The 21067-nt window shown below is 39.1% G+C and overlaps 1 protein-coding gene across 1 annotated transcript; it reads right to left on the reverse strand.

The window, feature by feature from the left end:
• Positions 1-2123: 2123 nt before the first annotated feature.
• LOC113735825 (uncharacterized) lies at positions 2124-3158 on the reverse strand. The gene has a single exon (XM_027262807.1). It carries the CDS (start codon positions 3156-3158, stop codon positions 2124-2126), a length of 1035 nt encoding a protein of 344 aa, XP_027118608.1.
• Positions 3159-21067: the final 17909 nt, after the last annotated feature.

Raw genomic sequence — 21067 nt, forward strand, 5'->3', positions numbered from 1 at the left:
TGGGTCAAAACATAAAAGTTATAGCCCTATGTGAGAGCTTTCTAAAACAGCAAAAATCACCCCAAACGGATTTGTGTGGACGAGTTATGGCCATTGAAAGTCAGACTGTCGGACATTTTATCCTCAGTTCTGACAAGGCAAATTCTGAGACTGTCATTTGCATTTTTGACTGAGCCAAAGTGTAAACTGAGTTGAATAGTCTTCATAAAAGTTGTAGAGTTTTGTTTTAGCTTCGAAACACCACCTTGTGCATTTTAGTCCGACAACCATAGCTCCAGTTATTGCTATTTGAAATCAGATCTGACATGGGACTGACCATGACTGATTCGCTAATGTAATTTGCATTTTGTCCCAGATACCTTCTGATCTGGGTTAAACGGTCTTCATAAACCTTGTAGTTCTTTGTCTTATCTTCGAAACAACATCTCCTACACCTTAAACCGATGACCACAGCTTTTGTTACAATTAAAACCGTAAAAAGTGTCAAAACTGTGAAATGTCTGTTTGCGCTCTTGGGTGCTGACGCGCTACCGTTTTCATTTTCACGCACGCACACATGCATTTCTCAACCGTTTTTGCCGTTTTGGACCGTTTAGGACTATTTTTGTTATTTTGTTACCATTCCGGCCGTTTCGGCCGATTTCGACATTCTTTTGGCCTTAATGTCGTTTTTGACCGTTTTTTATTATTTTTGACCGTTTTCGATCGTTTAAGTTATAAACTGCTATTGTATGGCCGTTTCACTTATGTGTGTATATAATCTATCAATACAGACTGTGAGACTTTTGATGGTGATAGTCAAACTCAGTGAATTGCATCGTTTTTCATGCCAACTTGTATCAAGTGAGTAATTTGGTTGTTTATTGACGTCAAACTGTCAAAGTGCCTTGTATATGTTAAATGGGTGCTTAGGCGAGAGTGTACTTTATCTCACTTGATCTAAACCCATCCTTTATTTTGATTTCATATGTAAGAATACATGCCTTATGTTGCGTATCACCCTTTTGCTGAGTGCTGATGGGGGTGATTACATGACTTGAATTGAACCCCTTTTGCTGTGTGCTGTTTGGGGTAAGTACTTTGTTGTGTACTTTGTTAAGAGATATCATCTATTGAGAGATCGGATATCTCAGGATTTGGTTCCAGCCCGGTTCCAAGGGTAGACGAACTATTCGAGCCAGCCGGGCTTTGGTCGAAGTTAGTTCCATGCTAACCTTGGGATTTCGTTCTTTGTTAAAGCTTTGATTAAAGTTAAGAAATTTTGTTTCACTCGAGCTGCTGTGTGCTGTTGACTGGCCAGCGGGAGTTGATAAGGTGAACGGAAAAAGTTAAGTGGAGTCTACGGTCTATGAGTACTTTGGTTGACGGAGTGTCAACAGGTGTTCAAGCTCGGGGAATTGAACTGGCTTTGGAGCCACCCGTATCCTACTATTGTGATATTACATTTCTATATTGATGTGAAATATTTGGATTTATATGTTTATTTGAATGTATTTTTACATTTTTACCCCCAATTATTCACTAAGCATATAGCTTACCCCGTTCCATTTGTTTTCCTTAGCAGGAGGCCGACACGGGGATCGCTCGGGAAGGTATATAAACTTTTGGTTATAGAAAAGTTGACTTTGTACCTGTTATAAGTTGACTAGTACAATATATGGGTATGTTGTGGTGGTTGTAGTTATCAGCTTTCCTAGGGTTTACTTTCTAGTACTAGTGGTGTTTATGGCTTGATGTAAAAGTTTATCTAACTTTTGAAGAAGTAATGGTGTATATAGAACTTTCTTTTAGCGTGAAATTTATTTTATCATTTTTGGAATCGAGTCCTGGAGCAAGCTAGGCAGGCGTCCCACCGATACCCTCGGGTTTGCCCTTAGGAGAAGTGGGGGCATCACAGGTGGTATTTGAGCACCTTTTAAAAGGAATAGAAGGAACCTCAATACGATGGAAGATAAGAAGGGTACCTTCGATGATTGCCAATGAGTCTGTCACCTCTTGACTTCCTACTGCATAGGTCCTTGCCAACACTTTCGGTCGATTACCCGTTGCATTGGTCGGCTTAGACGTGTTCCCTTCTGTTCTTGGCAAATTTTCTTCTTTTGGCAGGTGAGGGCACTGAGCAATCAGATGCTCAACACTAGCACATTGGTAGCATTTTCAAACTTGTCGTTTCTTCCAACAATTATCTTCCATGTGGTTAGCAGCCTCACAAAATCCACATGCCATTCTAGGTCCTGATGTCGGACCTCCTTGTGAGGTATCCCTTTGGGCCTCTTTCCCTGCCTACCCTTCTCAAAATTTTCTTGACTTGGGATCCGTGTGGATCGTGGACCACCTATTCCTCGGCCTATCTTAAATGATGGCTCACTCCTCAAGCTATGTCCCTCTATATAACTGCTTGGATCTGGTTGTCTCCTTTTCTTATCATGAAAAGCTTTTACTTGACTCTTAATACTTTCAATTCTATGTGCATTTTCAATAGCTTGACTATATGTCTCCAATTGAGCAGCTGCCAGTGCCTCTTGAATTTCTACGTTTAAACCCTGGACAAACCGACGAATTCTCTTCCGGTCTGTTAGCACTAACTCTGGAGCAAAATGAGAGAGTTTGATAAATTGCGTCTCGTACTCTGCCACACTCATAGTCCCTTGACGTAGGCGTATGAACTCATCCTCTCGCCTTTCTTGAACAAGTGGCGGTAAATACTTCTCATTAAACTCACGAGTGAAATTAACCCATGTCCATGGGGTCTGCTCTCTAACCCATTTGACTCGGATCACATTCCACCAGGCACGAGCCGCTCCCTCAAATTGAAAAACGGCGAAAGCTATTTGCCATTCCTCCGGGTATCCTAGTGTAGCGAATGTATCTAACATTCGATCTAACCAACTCTCCGCTATATCAGGGTTAGGTTCTTCCAAAAATTTTGGCGGTAGAAACATTTGGAACCGTTCTAAGGTACGGTACTCTCCCTCATAATTTTCGAGATGTTGTACCTGGCCTTGACCCTGTTGGTTGACCATTCTTTCTAACAAATCAGTCATTCGCTGTATGGCTGTAGCTACTTGAGTGTTGGCTTGCGTATTCGCATTTTCATTTGTTACTCCTTCGGTTCCTTGTCCTTGTCCTCGTCCTCTACCTCCACCACGAGTCTTCATTTCTATAATTGGGACAAAATATGGTAAGAATTCAAAGCGTTGAAAAATTATAACATGCACGAATTAGCCAAGATACCAAAATATCATACACAAAACTATACACATATATATACAATTCAAGCCAAAAATATACACATATCAGTTCACAGCTAGCCATCATTCAACCAATACAAAACATGTTAATTCATGAGCACACCGACTCCAAAAAATCAACAAAACAACTCAGAGTAACGGCTCTAGCGGAAATCCCCTACAGAGCCTATAGAGTCTATCGCATCCATCAGCCCCGCTCCGCCAACCCTAGGTGGTGCCTCCACAGCCACATCTAAGAGAACCTCACAGTCTAACATAATACCCCGAGCTCTCTCTCTCATCTGCCCCTTCAAAGCGAAGAGGTGGCGGTGGGTCTCCTCAAGCTGACGACCAAGGGTATGCGTCCGCTCCTCCTCAGCTCGTAACCCCATCTCGAGGTCACGCTGGCGCATGGCCTGTGTATGACTCACCCCTCTGGCCTCATCCAACTGTACCCCTCAAAGTGTCAACCATTCTACCTAGGTGACGACACTCGTCATCTATAGCCATAACAACCTCATCCGAGTATCCATACGTATATCGACACTCACACGATCGACTCATCTAGCCGAAGGGAGAATATAACCTATAGGGTTCCCCGACCCTCCTCTGATATCTAAGGACTCGTGGCGCACCAATCGGTTAACCGGCTCGCCTACACTCGTAGCTCGTACTCCAGCACCGCTAGGTCCACCGGTATTGCTAGGTCCACCAATATCGCTAGGTCCACCAGCCACCATACCTACACAACAAAATATCACCTAATCAGTTCTCCGGCATTTCATCTTAATAGATACAATTCAATTTAAAAACAATCGACTACTTATATGTTCTATAACACATTTCCCAACTGTCCAAGTCCTCTAACCTAGGCGCTCTGATACCACCTGTGGCGCCCCATTTCTCCTAAGGGCAAACCCGATGGTATCGGCGGGACGCCTGCCTATCTCGCGCCAAGACTCGATTCCAAAAATGATAAAATAAATTTCACGCTAAAAGAAAGTTCTATATACACCATTACTTCTTCAAAAGTTAGATAAATTTTTACATCAAGCCATACACACCACTAGTACTAGAAAGTAAATCCTAGGAAAGCTGATAACTACCACCACAACATACCCATACATCGTACTAGTCAACTTATAACAGGTGCAAAGTCAACTATTCTATAACCAAAAGTCTATACACCATCCCGAGCGATCCCCGCGTCGGTCCCCTGATAAGAAAAACAAATGGAATGGGGTAAGTTATATGCTTAGTGAATAATTGGGCGTAAAAATGTAAAAACACATTCAAATAAACATATAATCCAAATATTTCACATAAATACAGAAATGTAACATCACAATGGTAGGATACGGGTGGCTCCAAAACCAGTTCAATTCCCCGAGTTTGAACGCCTGTTGACACTCCGTCAACCAAAGTACTCATAGACCGTAGACTCCACTTAACTTTCCTTTTCACCTTATCAACCCCCGCTGGCCAGTCAACAGCACAAAGCAGCTCGAGCGAAACAAAATTTCTTAGCTTTAATCAAAGCTTTAATAAAGAACGAAATCCCAAGGTTAGCATGGAACTAACTTCGACCAAGCCCCGACTGACTCGAATAGTTCGTCTACCCTTGGAACCGGGCTGAAACCAAGCCCTGAGGTATCCGATCTCTCAATAGATGATATCTCTCAACAAAGTACACAACAAAGTACTTACCCCAAACAGCACACAGCAAAAGGGGTTCAATTCAAGTCATGTAATCACCCCCATCAGCACTCAGCAAAAGGGTGATACACAACATAAGGCATGTATTCTCACATATGAAATCAAAACAAAGGATGGGCTTAGGTCGAGTGAGATAAAGTACACCCTCGCCTAAGTACCCATTTAACATATACAAAGCACTTTGACAGTTTCACATCAATAAACAACCCAATTACTCACTTAATAAAACTTGGCACGACAAATGATACAATTCACTGAGCTTGACCGTCACCGTCAAAAGCCTCACAGTCTATATTGACAGATTATATATACACATAAGTGAAACGGCCATACAATAGCAGTTTATAACTTAAACGATCGAAAACGATCAAAAACGACATTAAGACCAAAAGAACGTCGAAATTGACTGAAATGGTAACAAAATAACAAAAATAGTCCAAAACGGCAAAAACGGTTGAAAAATGCACGTACCCATTCGCAAAAATGAAAACGGTTGCGCGTCCGCACCCAAGGCGCAAACGGACATTTCACAGTTTTGACACCTTTTACGGTTTTAATTATAACAAAAGTTGTGGTCGTCAGTTTAAGGTGTACGAGATACCATTTCGAAGCTAAGACAAAGAACTACAAGATTTATGAAGACTATTTAACCCAGATCAGAAGGCATCTGGGGCAAAATGCAAATTACAGTAGCGAATCAGTTATGGTCAGTCCCATGTCAGATCTGATTTCAATAGCAATAACTGGAGCTATGGTTATCGGACTATGATACACAAGGTGGCGTTTTGAAGCTAAAACAAAACTCTACAACTTTTATGAAGACCGTTCAACTCAGTTTACACTTTGGCTCGATCAAAAATGCAAATGACAGTCTCAGAATTTGCCTTGTCAGAACTGAGGACAAAATGTCCGACAGTCTGACTTTCAATGGCCATAACTTGGTCCACACAAATCTGTTTGGGGTGAGTTTTGCTGTTTTAGAAAGCTCTCACATAGGGCTATAACTTTTATGTTTTGACCCAAAACAGATTAGATGAGATTCATATCGGAAAATGAAGCCAAAAGCAGGGCTTCACACTGCCCGGATTTTCTGATTTGGCACCAAAATGCCCTAACCAAACTTAGGTCACATTTGTGACTTCAAACACATTTATAAACAACCAAAACACATGCAACCACCACAAGCTGTCCGCATCTTCACAACCATAATCTATACAAATTTGAGTCATGTAAACACATCAAAAGAACCATACACCATCCCCTTAATCCATAACACATCATCAACACTAAATTGCATTGGCCAAACCCTAGCTTTTCAACCCCTTTGCTGGCCAGTTTTCTACTCACCACAAACCCACAATTTTGAGCTACAAATTTCACATTTTGAGCTACAAATTTCACAATTTTACCTCAATCCAACCAATATAAACACATACAATCCATCATAACAGAAATTCAAAGCATCAAAACTGGAAATTTGTATCACTTGCTGTAATTTTCTCAAACTACCATAGAAATCACCAAATCTTCCATACAAACCCACAAAAGTGATATATAAACCATCATTAACCCTTATTAGCATCTTACAACATCAAAATCAACATTTCCCTGGAGATGGTAATGAAATGAAGGAAATATTAGCTTCAAAATAATAAAAAGGTCAAGGAACCAATTAAATAGTAAAGTATAAACAAAATCACTGGATCTGTGACGCCCCACATCTCCCTAAGGCGGACCAAAGGGTATCCGCGGACGCCTGCCCAGCTCACGCCAGGACTCAAGCAATTCCATTCAATTTCAAACCGAACTAAACACTTCGATGAGAGCAACATGAATACAATAATGCGGAAGCTTTCAAACTTAACAAGTCATTTAATGTATCACCAGTACATCGGTAGTCATGAAACGACTTAAATTCAAAGTACACATCAGGGCCCAAACTTTTCAAGTTTACAATTTCCAAAAGTACAACCCAAACCAGGGCCTAGTCAAAATGTATAACAGGAGTCTTAACAAAATTTCAACGGATAGTATCTCCATATTTCTCCAAGAGTCGGGCCTGTTAAGGAAAACAAAACTATAGGGTGAGCTAACGCTCGTGAGGCCAAGAACACACATGCAAGCACTTAGTCAAATAACAAACCCAAATTTAATGAATAAAACCATGTCTTTTCAATAATCAATTATTCAAACAGGAAAAGTAATCAGAAACAATTCAAGGATATAGTAGCTCTCAGGAGCTAAGTTCCACTCGATCTGCCGTTGTCATTCGTATACCTTCCCGCATTGACCCTCCTGTCAACCGGGTCGGTATTTCCATTTCCGTAGATCACCACTTACTTCCCTCCGTCCACCGTACACCTCAAGGGCCCACAAGTCTATTATTGGGCGATACTCTACAAGTATGCCAAGCAAGACCTCTTATTAGGTCGAGCTTATAATCTCATGGCTCGTTCGAATCCCCGACCAAGCCCATTGCTGGCTCGAGTCTAAGGACGGCCTATGAGTTTGGGCGTCCCCCATTCATTTGAAAGTCGAGGAGGTTCACTCCAACGACACAAGCATTCATGACATAACATTGCATTTCATTCATTCATTCAAGACATTCCATTCATTCATTTGAAATTAGAACGAGTGCGATAAAGTACACACCCGCCCTTATTTTTAAAACTTTCAACAAATATCACAATAAGCAAGTATCAAATTCATACACTTGACACTCACCGAGCAATTCAATAAGAATTATTTTCTGGGAGTTCAAGTGTCCGCGGTGAGATCCTCTTGAAGGTCTCCTTGCGCGCCTGGCAATTTAATAGCGAATAATCATACAATTAACCCACTTATCAAGAAGATTGTACATTAGTACAATCTAAGGATTATTTCGCAAAAAGGAACCTCAATTACACGTAAATCGAGGTTCAACTTGCCTTTTATCATGTACAATATTATTTGAGTTTTGATCATGAAAATCGTAAACAAAACGTTTAAGAACATCAAAAGAATAAAGAGTTTTTGAAAAACTCTATTTCTTTGAAATTGGAAAATTTTCCAGTTTTATGATGAATCTTTGAAAAATCATAACTCGCTCGGTATAAGTCGAGAATTGGAAAACTTTATACCGTTAGAAACCTATTAGAGAGTACTATAAGTTCCTAGAAGACACTTTTCCATGAATCGAAGTGGAAAGTGATCAAAAATGGGCTTGAAGACGCAGCTTCAGTTTACAAGGCAGAATTAAGTTGGATTTCGGCCAACTTTGAAAATTCGGCACGATTCGCACGTTGCAAACCGGCCTCTGAAATTTTCAGCTCAATTAGTGTTGCAAGTGAAGTGTAGGACAAAACAAGAGGATCAAAAATCGGAGTTTCGAGCACCGAGATACGGTAGCCCGAAGTTGAGCAAATTCAAGACTGGATGAGGATTTTCCAGATTTGAACCTCTAACTTTAGTAATTCAATTGGGTATCGAAACGAACTTGAATCGGCACCAAAATTGGCAGTATTTCAATACTATATGGAAAGTATCTCTCTATCGAATTTCGGGGAAAAATACCTTCGGCAAGGTAGTTAATGAGCCAACCGAAGTTCAAGAAAATTCCTAAGGCATTCTGCCTTTGACTTTCATTTTCCAAATTTCCAATCGTTTAACCAAGAAGGTTATCCAACCATGGTTCATTTGTAAAATAAGGGTCTAAGATACACCCATAATAACTTTGGTAAGTGTTTAATATCAAAAACATCAACTAACAAGTTCACTCCAAGATTTGGTTCCAAACCAGTCCAACATTAGGGTTTTTCCAAAACAGAGCAGTCCACATGTTTCAGTCACAACTCAGTCATTATAGCTCGAAATTGAGCATGGCTTACGCCGTTGGAAAATACATTCATAGAGTTAAAATATCACAGAAGAAATCATTTCCAAATTCGGCACCCATCTGGTTCAAATTTGGGCATCAAGTTGCTGCCTGAACACTTCATTCCAGATGAACAGAGCAACAGGACAGCGAACTTAAAACATTTGGTTCGGCTTGCTCACAAGGAATCAGAACGTACATTATATACCAAATTAAAGCTAGGAATGTCTAGTTTCAAACGCCACCGACGGTACATGATTTCGACATCCGAGGACAGAGTTATGGCCAAAATACTACTGCTGGTCAGGGGCATACGCGAGACAGTTTCCAGATTTGCTGGTTTCGAACAAAAATTCATTTGCTCCATCAAACCTCAATATTTTCCAATGAAATTTTTCACACATCTAATACATCCTATAAACATCCAATCTAAGCCATTAAACCATTAAAATTTGGCCTGGAAATGGCCGAACATAGCAGGGGCAAAATCGGAAGTTTTAGCCTCTTACACCCAAAGAAGTTTCCACTAATTACCCATCACTAATGCATCATTATAATCACTAAACCAACAATATAATTACCATTAATCATCACATCAGCAACAACAACCCAAGTGTGGGAATTTCAAGAGCCCACAATCACATTTTTACACCATAAACAAGTAACTAAGTGCATGCATGAGCTTAATCTTGTCACATAATCTCCAAAAGATAAGAATTCATGGGTTGATCATTACCTCTTCCTTAGGTGTGCAAGACCAGAAAATTTCGGCCCTCTTGAAGCTCCAAGAAACCGTGAAGATGCAGCCTTTTGTTAGCTAAATGTAGTCTCCAAGTGGTTTGCTAAGAGATCTCCAAGTTTGGTGTGATTTGGGTGGATTTTGGTGCATGGATTGAAGATGAAAAATGAAGACAATGGAGAGCTCTTCTCCTTCTTGTTGTTCGGCCAAGTGAGGTGAAGAGAGAGAGAGTGCTGATGCAATTGGCTTCCAAAGGAAGATTCTTTGTGTGGTGCAAAATGCACCTCAAAGTCAACTTGAAATAGTGCAATTTAGGGTGCGTTTGGACTCGATCTTTCTCGCGCGTTTGGTTCACTAGTGCACTAAACCTCCAAGGCATATATATTCTTGTAATTATTATTCACTCTTAATTGTCCCGAAATAAGGGTCTAAAGTCCTTCAATTGAAGTCGCGCGTGTGAAAACGCGTACCGTCAAATTTAACGCCATAACGCGAAACTTTCGAAAAATTCTTATAACGATTGCACTACTAACTGTCACTTGAATATTTATTCATAAAATTACCTATTTTAGGACCATAGTACAAGTCTCCAATATTCCAAGCTTATTGTGCTAATACGCGGATAAAATCTCCAAGTACTATTCACTATTTTTACTAAACGCGCTCTAGGAAATTAATTTTCGAAACGAATCATTTTAAAAATATAACGAAGTTATATTACCATGTATTTACGTCTAATAAGACTAGAAAATATTCCTTGGAAATAAAATCCAATTAAATAATTTATTAAGCCATAAATTAGGCATAAAATAATAGTTTTTTGCGAGTCCTCACATCCTCTCCCCCTTAAGAAAATTTCGTCCTCGAAATTTACCTTGGTCGATGAACAAGTCTGGATACTTCTCCTTGATTGTCTCTTCAACTTCCCATGTTGCTTCTTCTACTCCATGGTTCTTCCATAAAACTTTCACTAGTGGTATCTGCTTGTTCCTCAATTCCTTCACCTTTCGATCCAGAAGTTTTACCGGTCTCTCCTCATAGGTCAGGGTTTCATCAATCTCAATATTCTCCGGTTGTAAAACATGAGAGAGGTCTGGATGATACTTCTTAAGCATGGACACATGAAACACGTTATGGATACGAGATAAACTCGGTGATAATTCCAGCTTATAAGCTACATTCCCAACTCGCTGAATAATCTTATAAGGCCCTACAAACCTTGGTTGTAGTTTCTTCCCTTTTCTGGACATCAAACTTGCTTTTAAAGGCGTAATCTTGAGAAATACCATATCTCCAACAGTGAACTCCAAATCCTTCCTCCGATTATCGGCATAACTCTTTTGTCTACTCTGAGCGGTTTGAATTCTTTGCCGTATCAATTTCACCTTCTCATTAGCCTCCTCAATCCAAGATACAATAGTCGTGTCTAAGATTTTCCGTTCACCTACTTCATCCCAACAAATTGGGGATCTACACTTCCGACCATAAAGTGCTTCGTATGGAGCCATTTGAATAGAAGAGTGGAAACTATTGTTATAGGCAAATTCCACTAAAGTTAAAAACTTACTCCAACTCTCTCCAAAGTCCAGTACACAAGTCCTCAACATGTCCTCAAGAGTTTGAATTGTTCTTTCAGATTGTCCATCAGTCTGGGGATGATAGGTGGTACTAAAGTTCAACTTAGTCCCCAACACTTCTTGCATCTTTTGCCAAAACCTCGAAACAAATCTTGGATCCCTATCCGACACAATACTCACAGGTATACCATGTAGTCTAATGATCTCATCCAAGTATAATCTGGCCAACTTCTCCAATGGATATTTCATATTAATCGGCAGAAAATGAGCCGATTTAGTCAATCTATCCACTATCACCCAAATGGCATCATGGCCTCTCTGTGTCCTTGGTAAACCTGATACAAAATCCATGGTAATATTTTCCCATTTCCACTCAGGTATTTCTAGAGGCATAAGCTATTACTTTATTATTTTGCATCAAAACACATCCCAAACCTTCCTTAGATGCGTCTGTGTAAACCACAAAACTATCATGTCCATTTGGTAGAGCTAGAACAGGCGCTCTAGTCAGCCGTCTTTTCAACTCCTGAAAACTTCCTTCACACTTAGAACTCCAAATAAACTTTCCATTTTTCTTGGTCAACTCAGTCATAGGTCCAGCAATTTTCGAAAAATCCTGGATGAATCTCCGGTAATATCCTGCCAATCCTATAAAACTCCGAACTTCCGTTGGGTTTTCCGGTCGTTTCCATTTCGAAACAGCTTCCACTTTAGCTGGATCCACATTAATCCCATCCTTAGAAATTATATGCCCTAGGAAAGTCACTTCCTTTAGCCAAAATTCACACTTGCTAAACTTAGCATATAACTGATGTTCCCTCAAGATTTGAAAAACCATTCTCAAATGTTTCTCATGATCTTTCACATTCTTAGAATACACCAAAATGTCATCAATGAAGATCACCACAAATTGATCCAAGTAAGGCTTAAAAACCCTATGCATTAAATCCATGAAAGCGGCAGGTGCATTGGTTAACCCAAAAGGCATTACTGCAAACTCGAAGTGCCCATACCTCGAGTTAAAAGCAGTCTTAGGTATGTCCTTCTCCAAAATCCTCAATTGATAGTAACCTTGCCTTAGATCCAACTTTGAAAACACTACCGCCCCTTGCAGTTGGTCAAACAGTTCATCAATGTGGGGCAGTGGGTATTAATTCTTAATCGTAACATCATTTAAGCCTCGATAATCTATACATAACCTCAAACTCCCATCCTTCTTCTTTACAAACAAAACTGGGGCTCCCCACGGGGAATCACTCTCCCGTATAAAACCTCGTTCCAACAAATCTTGTAATTGTAATTTCAACTCCTTCAATTCAGCTGGGGCCATCCTGTATGGTGTCCTTGATATAGGTGCTGTTCCCGGAGCTAAATCAATTTTAAAAGCTATTTCCCGTTCCGGGGGTAGAGACTCCAGTTCTTCAGGAAAAACATCAGAAAATTCTTTTACTACCGGTGTGTCCTCCAGATTCACCTTATCGCTAGGGGTATTAATAAGAAAAGCCAAATATCCTTGAGCTCCCTTATTTAAAAATTTTCTAGCCCGAATTCCCGAAATAAGTGCAGACGAGGCTAACTTACCCCTTACATCCAGTAGAGCATGGCTTATATAATAATCACTTATCAGGTTCAAGTATTACATATCACACCAATCCAACCTATCAAATAGTCATGGTCCAATAGGGAATTAATCGCGTAATCAGATAAAACAGGCAAAAGGCTTGAAGTCGGACGTAAAGTCCCAGACATTTGGAAGAAATTCAGGATATAGCGAAGCTTCAAATCAAAAGTTCATCCCTGGTGGTGCTGGACAACACAACAAGCAATGCCCCACCAGAGAGGTTCAGTTCAACCGCTACAGAAGAGTAGTAGCCGGTCTACAACCACACCAGTACGAATAAGTTCAAGAGTAGGGTCAAAGCAGAGCCAAATACTTCAGGTTCATGGTGCATGAGTACGAACAAAAGTATAAGTTCAAGTTCAAGTGCAAGTTCAAGTTCAAATTCAAGGGTCATGAGTACGAGTAAGAACACCCTGGCCTAACCTCTGTCCAGCAATTCACATTCTTAAACAGTCACAAAATTCAAGTCCACATTCCATATATTCAGTCAAATTAGGTCCATTGAGGATACGCAAGAGCACACTAGCCTAAACAGGTTCAAGTCTCAAGTAAGCTCAGTCTAATCGGTTTCAGACAGTTCGAGTTCTCTTACCAACCCACTGCAATACTTTCGGAGTTCAAACTTCCTAAGATTGAAATATTGGCACAGAACCAATCATAACATATGTCGCGCACAAGAAAATCTCACCAAGTTTCCGGTTAGGTTAATCCATTATACACTAGTAGATCGGATCTTCGGGTTTATGTTCGATTCATATTCAGTACTAGGGACCTATTAAATTATGTGAAACTGTCTATCAATTTGTCTCACAAGTACAGGGTTGTCTAAGCCCTCGGTCACGGTCCCCTTTTCTCGTTCCTGCTACCCTACTTAAGAAAAGTCTATAAGCACAGGAAAAGGCATAACTAAGCATAAAGAGCACATTGCGTATACAAGTTGCAAACACATTTAAAATCAGGTCATGATTCATTACATGTATCAAAAGTTATGGCACGGTTAGAAGTTACAAAACAAGACCAATATGTCCAATATTGCACATAGGCAATTAAGTGCCACAAAAGTATAGAAGTACATACAAGCAGGATACAAAAGGCCTCACAGCGTGCACTACCCCTTTCTAGGTCCATAGTTAAACCAAAGGGTCCAGACATCACTAATTTCAATCAGATCACACGCCTTTACGAAATTAGATCCAATAAAGCCATAACACAAGCTAAAACCAAGATTATCCATTCGAAGTTCAAAATCTTTAATAACCAGCCACCAGTCGGAACACCATTATCTCCAAAAATAACCAGTCTTAAGGTTTTGTAATTAAAGTTTCAAGCTCCAAGTTCAAACCCAAGAATAAGTACAACTTACAACCTTACGTGTCAAATGGAAACCAAATCAATTCACACTAACTTGTACTCTTGAATGCAGTTGCTCTCTATATCTCAAAGTTGCCTCAGTCCGTACATTTAAAATTGGCTCACTCTTCTTGAAAGTCAAGAATTTTAAAACATAAGAAGAGTATTTCAAGTAATCAAAAATCTTATCAAGTTCAGGATTCACATTATTAAACATAAGCTTGCCATTCTTTCGAAAACTCAGGATATATATATATATATTTCTTCGTGTAAAGCATGGACAAATTCAAGTGTGAGATTACACCAATATACAATCAAGGGGGAAAACTTAGTTTAGAAAATGTTAATCTTGTATTAACCCATCATACACAAAGTTCAACCACTCATTAGTTATTCACAAATTTTCAAATGTGAAATTCAAGTAAAACTCACCCTTTTACCAAAATCGGAAAATTACACATATTTAAAGCATATATATATATCTTACTTCCACTCATTGCTTACAAATAAAACTAGTACATCCTAGTTTTTCTTTAAATTTTCAAAGCAGAATATCTTTAGAAGATATGTGGGCGGAAAATACATTTTATTCCTTTGTACTTTTATCTTGGTTCAAAATCATCACACATGGAGTTCGACTATCAAATCTCGGTCTCTTACCCTCCATAGCCTGTACTAATAATTATCTCAATTCTTTCCACACTTACAAATATAATGATAATTCAAATTCATCCAATCTTTCACTACAAATCTCTCATCCCATATCTTCCTTCAATATAACATCACCTAATTCCTCAGTTTCTTCTGCAAGTCCCAAATAAGAACTCCCAAATAATATATTTTTTTAACCCCTAAGATACAATAGATCCTTGTCACATAATATCCAAATTAATCCCACAGTCAAGCATCCTAAACTTTAAGCCTAGGATACGCTACAGAGATCTGAAGCCTAAGCTCTGATACCAACTGTGACGCCCCACATCTCCCTAAGGCGGACCAAAGGGTATCCGCGGACGCCTGCCCAGCTCACGCCAGGACTCAAGCAATTCCATTCAATTTCAAACCGAACTAAACACTTCGATGAGAGCAACATGAATACAATAATGCGGAAGCTTTCAAACTTAACAAGTCATTTAATGTATCACCAGTACATCGGTAGTCATGAAACGACTTAAATTCAAAGTACACATCAGGGCCCAAACTTTTCAAGTTTACAATTTCCAAAAGTACAACCCAAACCAGGGCCTAGTCAAAATGTATAACAGGAGTCTTAACAAAATTTCAACGGATAGTATCTCCATATTTCTCCAAGAGTCGGGCCTGTTAAGGAAAACAAAACTATAGGGTGAGCTAACGCTCGTGAGGCCAAGAACACACATGCAAGCACTTAGTCAAATAACAAACCCAAATTTAATGAATAAAACCATGTCTTTTCAATAATCAATTATTCAAACAGGAAAAGTAATCAGAAACAATTCAAGGATATAGTAGCTCTCAGGAGCTAAGTTCCACTCGATCTGCCGTTGTCATTCGTATACCTTCCCGCATTGACCCTCCTGTCAACCGGGTCGGTATTTCCATTTCCGTAGATCACCACTTACTTCCCTCCGTCCACCGTACACCTCAAGGGCCCACAAGTCTATTATTGGGCGATACTCTACAAGTATGCCAAGCAAGACCTCTTATTAGGTCGAGCTTATAATCTCATGGCTCGTTCGAATCCCCGACCAAGCCCATTGCTGGCTCGAGTCTAAGGACGGCCTATGAGTTTGGGCGTCCCCCATTCATTTGAAAGTCGAGGAGGTTCACTCCAACGACACAAGCATTCATGACATAACATTGCATTTCATTCATTCATTCAAGACATTCCATTCATTCATTTGAAATTAGAACGAGTGCGATAAAGTACACATCCGCCCTTATTTTTAAAACTTTCAACAAATATCACAATAAGCAAGTATCAAATTCATACACTTGACACTCACCGAGCAATTCAATAAGAATTATTTTCTGGGAGTTCAAGTGTCCGCGGTGAGATCCTCTTGAAGGTCTCCTTGCGCGCCTGGCAATTTAATAGCGAATAATCATACAATTAACCCACTTATCAAGAAGATTGTACATTAGTACAATCTAAGGATTATTTCGCAAAAAGGAACCTCAATTACACGTAAATCGAGGTTCAACTTGCCTTTTATCATGTACAATATTATTTGAGTTTTGATCATGAAAATCGTAAACAAAACGTTTAAGAACATCAAAAGAATAAAGAGTTTTTGAAAAACTCTATTTCTTTGAAATTGGAAAATTTTCCAGTTTTATGATGAATCTTTGAAAAATCATAACTCGCTCGGTATAAGTCGAGAATTGGAAAACTTTATACCGTTAGAAACCTATTAGAGAGTACTATAAGTTCCTAGAAGACACTTTTCCATGAATTGAAGTGGAAAGTGATCAAAAATGGGCTTGAAGACGCAGCTTCAGTTTACAAGGCAGAATTAAGTTGGATTTCGGCCAACTTTGAAAATTCGGCACGATTCGCACGTTGCAAACCGGCCTCTGAAATTTTCAGCTCAATTAGTGTTGCAAGTGAAGTGTAGGACAAAACAAGAGGATCAAAAATCGGAGTTTCGAGCACCGAGATACGGTAGCCCGAAGTTGAGCAAATTCAAGACTGGATGAGGATTTTCCAGATTTGAACCTCTAACTTTAGTAATTCAATTGGGTATCGAAACGAACTTGAATCGGCACCAAAATTGGCAGTATTTCAATACTATATGGAAAGTATCTCTCTATCGAATTTCGGGGAAAAATACCTTCGGCAAGGTAGTTAATGAGCCAACCGAAGTTCAAGAAAATTCCTAAGGCATTCTGCCTTTGACTTTCATTTTCCAAATTTCCAATCGTTTAACCAAGAAGGTTATCCAACCATGGTTCATTTGTAAAATAAGGGTCTAAGATACACCCATAATAACTTTGGTAAGTGTTTAATATCAAAAACATCAACTAACAAGTTCACTCCAAGATTTGGTTCCAAACCAGTCCAACATTAGGGTTTTTCCAAAACAGAGCAGTCCATATGTTTCAGTCACAACTCAGTCATTATAGCTCGAAATTGAGCATGGCTTACGCCGTTGGAAAATACATTCATAGAGTTAAAATATCACAGAAGAAATCATTTCCAAATTCGGCACCCATCTGGTTCAAATTTGGGCATCAAGTTGCTGCCTGAACACTTCATTCCAGATGAACAGAGCAACAGGACAGCGAACTTAAAACATTTGGTTCGGCTTGCTCACAAGGAATCAGAACGTACATTATATACCAAATTAAAGCTAGGAATGTCTAGTTTCAAACGCCACCGACGGTACATGATTTCGACATCCGAGGACAGAGTTATGGCCAAAATACTACTGCTGGTCAGGGGCATACGCGAGACAGTTTCCAGATTTGCTGGTTTCGAACAAAAATTCATTTGCTCCATCAAACCTCAATATTTTCCAATGAAATTTTTCACACATCTAATACATCCTATAAACATCCAATCTAAGCCATTAAACCATTAAAATTTGGCCTGGAAATGGCCGAACATAGCAGGGGCAAAATCGGAAGTTTTAGCCTCTTACACCCAAAGAAGTTTCCACTAATTACCCATCACTAATGCATCATTATAATCACTAAACCAACAATATAATTACCATTAATCATCACATCAGCAACAACAACCCAAGTGTGGGAATTCCAAGAGCCCACAATCACATTTTTACACCATAAACAAGTAACTAAGTGCATGCATGAGCTTAATCTTGTCACATAATCTCCAAAAGATAAGAATTCATGGGTTGATCATTACCTCTTCCTTAGGTGTGCAAGACCAGAAAATTTCGGCCCTCTTGAAGCTCCAAGAAACCGTGAAGATGCAGCCTTTTGTTAGCTAAATGTAGTCTCCAAGTGGTTTGCTAAGAGATCTCCAAGTTTGGTGTGATTTGGGTGGATTTTGGTGCATGGATTGAAGATGAAAAATGAAGACAATGGAGAGCTCTTCTCCTTCTTGTTGTTCGGCCAAGTGAGGTGAAGAGAGAGAGAGTGCTGATGCAATTGGCTTCCAAAGGAAGATTCTTTGTGTGGTGCAAAATGCACCTCAAAGTCAACTTGAAATAGTGCAATTTAGGGTGCGTTTGGACTCGATCTTTCTCGCGCGTTTGGTTCACTAGTGCACTAAACCTCCAAGGCATATATATTCTTGTAATTATTATTCACTCTTAATTGTCCCGAAATAAGGGTCTAAAGTCCTTCAATTGAAGTCGCGCGTGTGAAAACGCGTACCGTCAAATTTAACGCCATAACGCGAAACTTTCGAAAAATTCTTATAACGATTGCACTACTAACTGTCACTTGAATATTTATTCATAAAATTACCTATTTTAGGACCATAGTACAAGTCTCCAATATTCCAAGCTTATTGTGCTAATACGCGGATAAAATCTCCAAGTACTATTCACTATTTTTACTAAACGCGCTCTAGGAAATTAATTTTCGAAACGAATCATTTTAAAAATATAACGAAGTTATATTACCATGTATTTAGGTCTAATAAGACTAGAAAATATTCCTTGGAAATAAAATCCAATTAAATAATTTATTAAGCCATAAATTAGGCATAAAATAATAGTTTTTTGCGAGTCCTCACAGGATCCTTCCTAATTGCAACTTAAATGAAACCAAGTAATGCATAATTTCCAAGAAAAAGTAAATTATTGATCAAATTTCTAAAATACAAAAACTACCAAGGACCCAATTGTAAATATTAACCAATCATTCGAGTCCAATTAGAAGTTTTGGGAACTTCAAAGGTCCGAAAGTAATAAAAGGTTAAGTAATGGTTCAAATTGCAATTACTCTAGGACCTAATTGTAAGAAATTAAAACATAATTAGGACATAGTAAGACAATGAGAGACTTTGAGGGGACAAAGTGCAATTTTTCTGGAAATTGTTCATGCAAAATGCATGCAAATGTAACGAGGGAGCCTTCTGCAACGAAAACCATTCAACAACTTTTGAAACTTTCTGCAACTTTCGGCTTCCATTCACACAGGAAAACAGCCATGAACATGAAATTAAATGAAACATGCAAGCCTGTCAACTAATTGCACAAGACCCAACTCAACACAAATCATACAATGACACAAGATCAAGGATTCAAGATCCCTTCTCTCCAACAGATTCACAAAAACCAGAAAAACATCTTTTGCTACCTCTCCTAAACTCTAGCATGTTGGGTTCAATTTCTGATGAATTTTTTTGGATGCAATCCAAACTTACCTAATGGCCAAACCAACAAATTTAGATCAAAACAACAAGATTATCCAGTAATCTTTCCATTTTTCAACCACAAAGTCTCATTTTTACGCACGAAAAACCGAAAGAGAGAGCATGCGGCAATTTGGAAATTTTTCGGCCACTTGAGTTTTCATTCCCAGAAGCCACAGAAAACTTGCAGCCCAACATTCATTAGATTTCTCATGAGCACATAATTGACAATGCAATCAAGGGAGACTAAGAAAAAGAAAACTGGCCAGTTGAAATGCATTCATACATTTCTTGCTGCAATTTGTAGCTCAAACTCGCGCCAAGGGATTACCAAGGTACTTTATCAGAAACACTAACCATCCAACATACAAATAGACCCAAAGGAACAATCAGACCAAACCAGAACCTTAGCTACCCAAAAAAAGAAGTCCAGTTTCGTCAACATTGGAGAACAAGTGCTTCAGCAAACTGAAAGGAAGAACTAAAGCTGCTGCAACAATCTGAAGGCTACGAACTTGTTGCGGTAAGAAATTCCTACGCTTGCATTTCAGTCAAACAAACTCTAACTCAAACCACGGTATCGGCAGGTATAGTTTTCAATTTTCAACATAAAACCTTGGATGTAAACACATAAAAGGGTCAAAACACAGGGGCATGCCAAATCTGTAAATTTCACTAGCAACTTGAGTCTTCATTTTCACTTTTGGGTTTCATCATTGAGCATTAACATGATGCAAATCAAATCCAAAACAACAAATACGCATATCTCAGCTAAGAATCCGACACAAACAAGCAATATACGTAGTAGCTAGCAATCGATGAGGCATTGAAAATTTTCATTCAAACTGTAAAACATCTTTACAACCGTGAATCTTGGACAAAAATGATCTAAACCCAAACTCCTAAATGACCTAAGTCGCTACCCCAAAACTCCAGTCCAACCCACCAGATTCTGTGAGAACCCGTAATTTTCATTTTTCTAAGTTTTATTATTTTTCATGACTTGTTTTCTGCATTTTCGTGATTAGAAAATTTTTCTAGATAAATTTAAGGAGCAGATATAATTTTTAGATGATTTTTCTAGTATCGAATAGATTTTGAGAAATTAAGAGCAGATACCGGACGTGGGACCCACTAGTGCGAAAAGTCCGGAAAAATTTGGCCAACTAGATTAAGTTTTGGATACTGGAATTATTTTATCGGGTGTTAAGAGATAATTAGAGGAAGCTATTTGGATTGATGTGAGAGGGAACAAAGTGATAGACTTGCATTAAATTGGGTGACAAGTGTCACCATTTGATTGGGTTACCTTTAAGACTACTATTCCATGTCTTACCATTGACCAAATAAATCACAAAATTAACCAAAAATTGCACCATTTTCTCCTCTCAAGTGCCGGCCCTCTCTCTCAAAGGAAGAAAGAAAACCTCTTCAAGTTTTGGCTTCAATCTTGCTTCAATCATCAAAACCAACCATCCAACCTTGATTTTTCTCCATAAAACACCTTCAAGTAGTGGTGGTGAGTTGTTGTGTGAAGTTATTTGGAAGGTTAAGGTGACCCATAGCTCTTTCTCTCTTGTTTTAAAGGTAAGTTGTGAAGAACCACCCTCCTTCTTTAATTGATGCTCAAATCATGCTTAGTGGAAGTAGAAGATGCAAGTTTATGGATTAAT

Source organism: Coffea arabica, chromosome 3c (genome assembly GCF_036785885.1).
Source record: "Coffea arabica cultivar ET-39 chromosome 3c, Coffea Arabica ET-39 HiFi, whole genome shotgun sequence".
Lineage (NCBI taxonomy): Eukaryota > Viridiplantae > Streptophyta > Magnoliopsida > Gentianales > Rubiaceae > Coffea > Coffea arabica.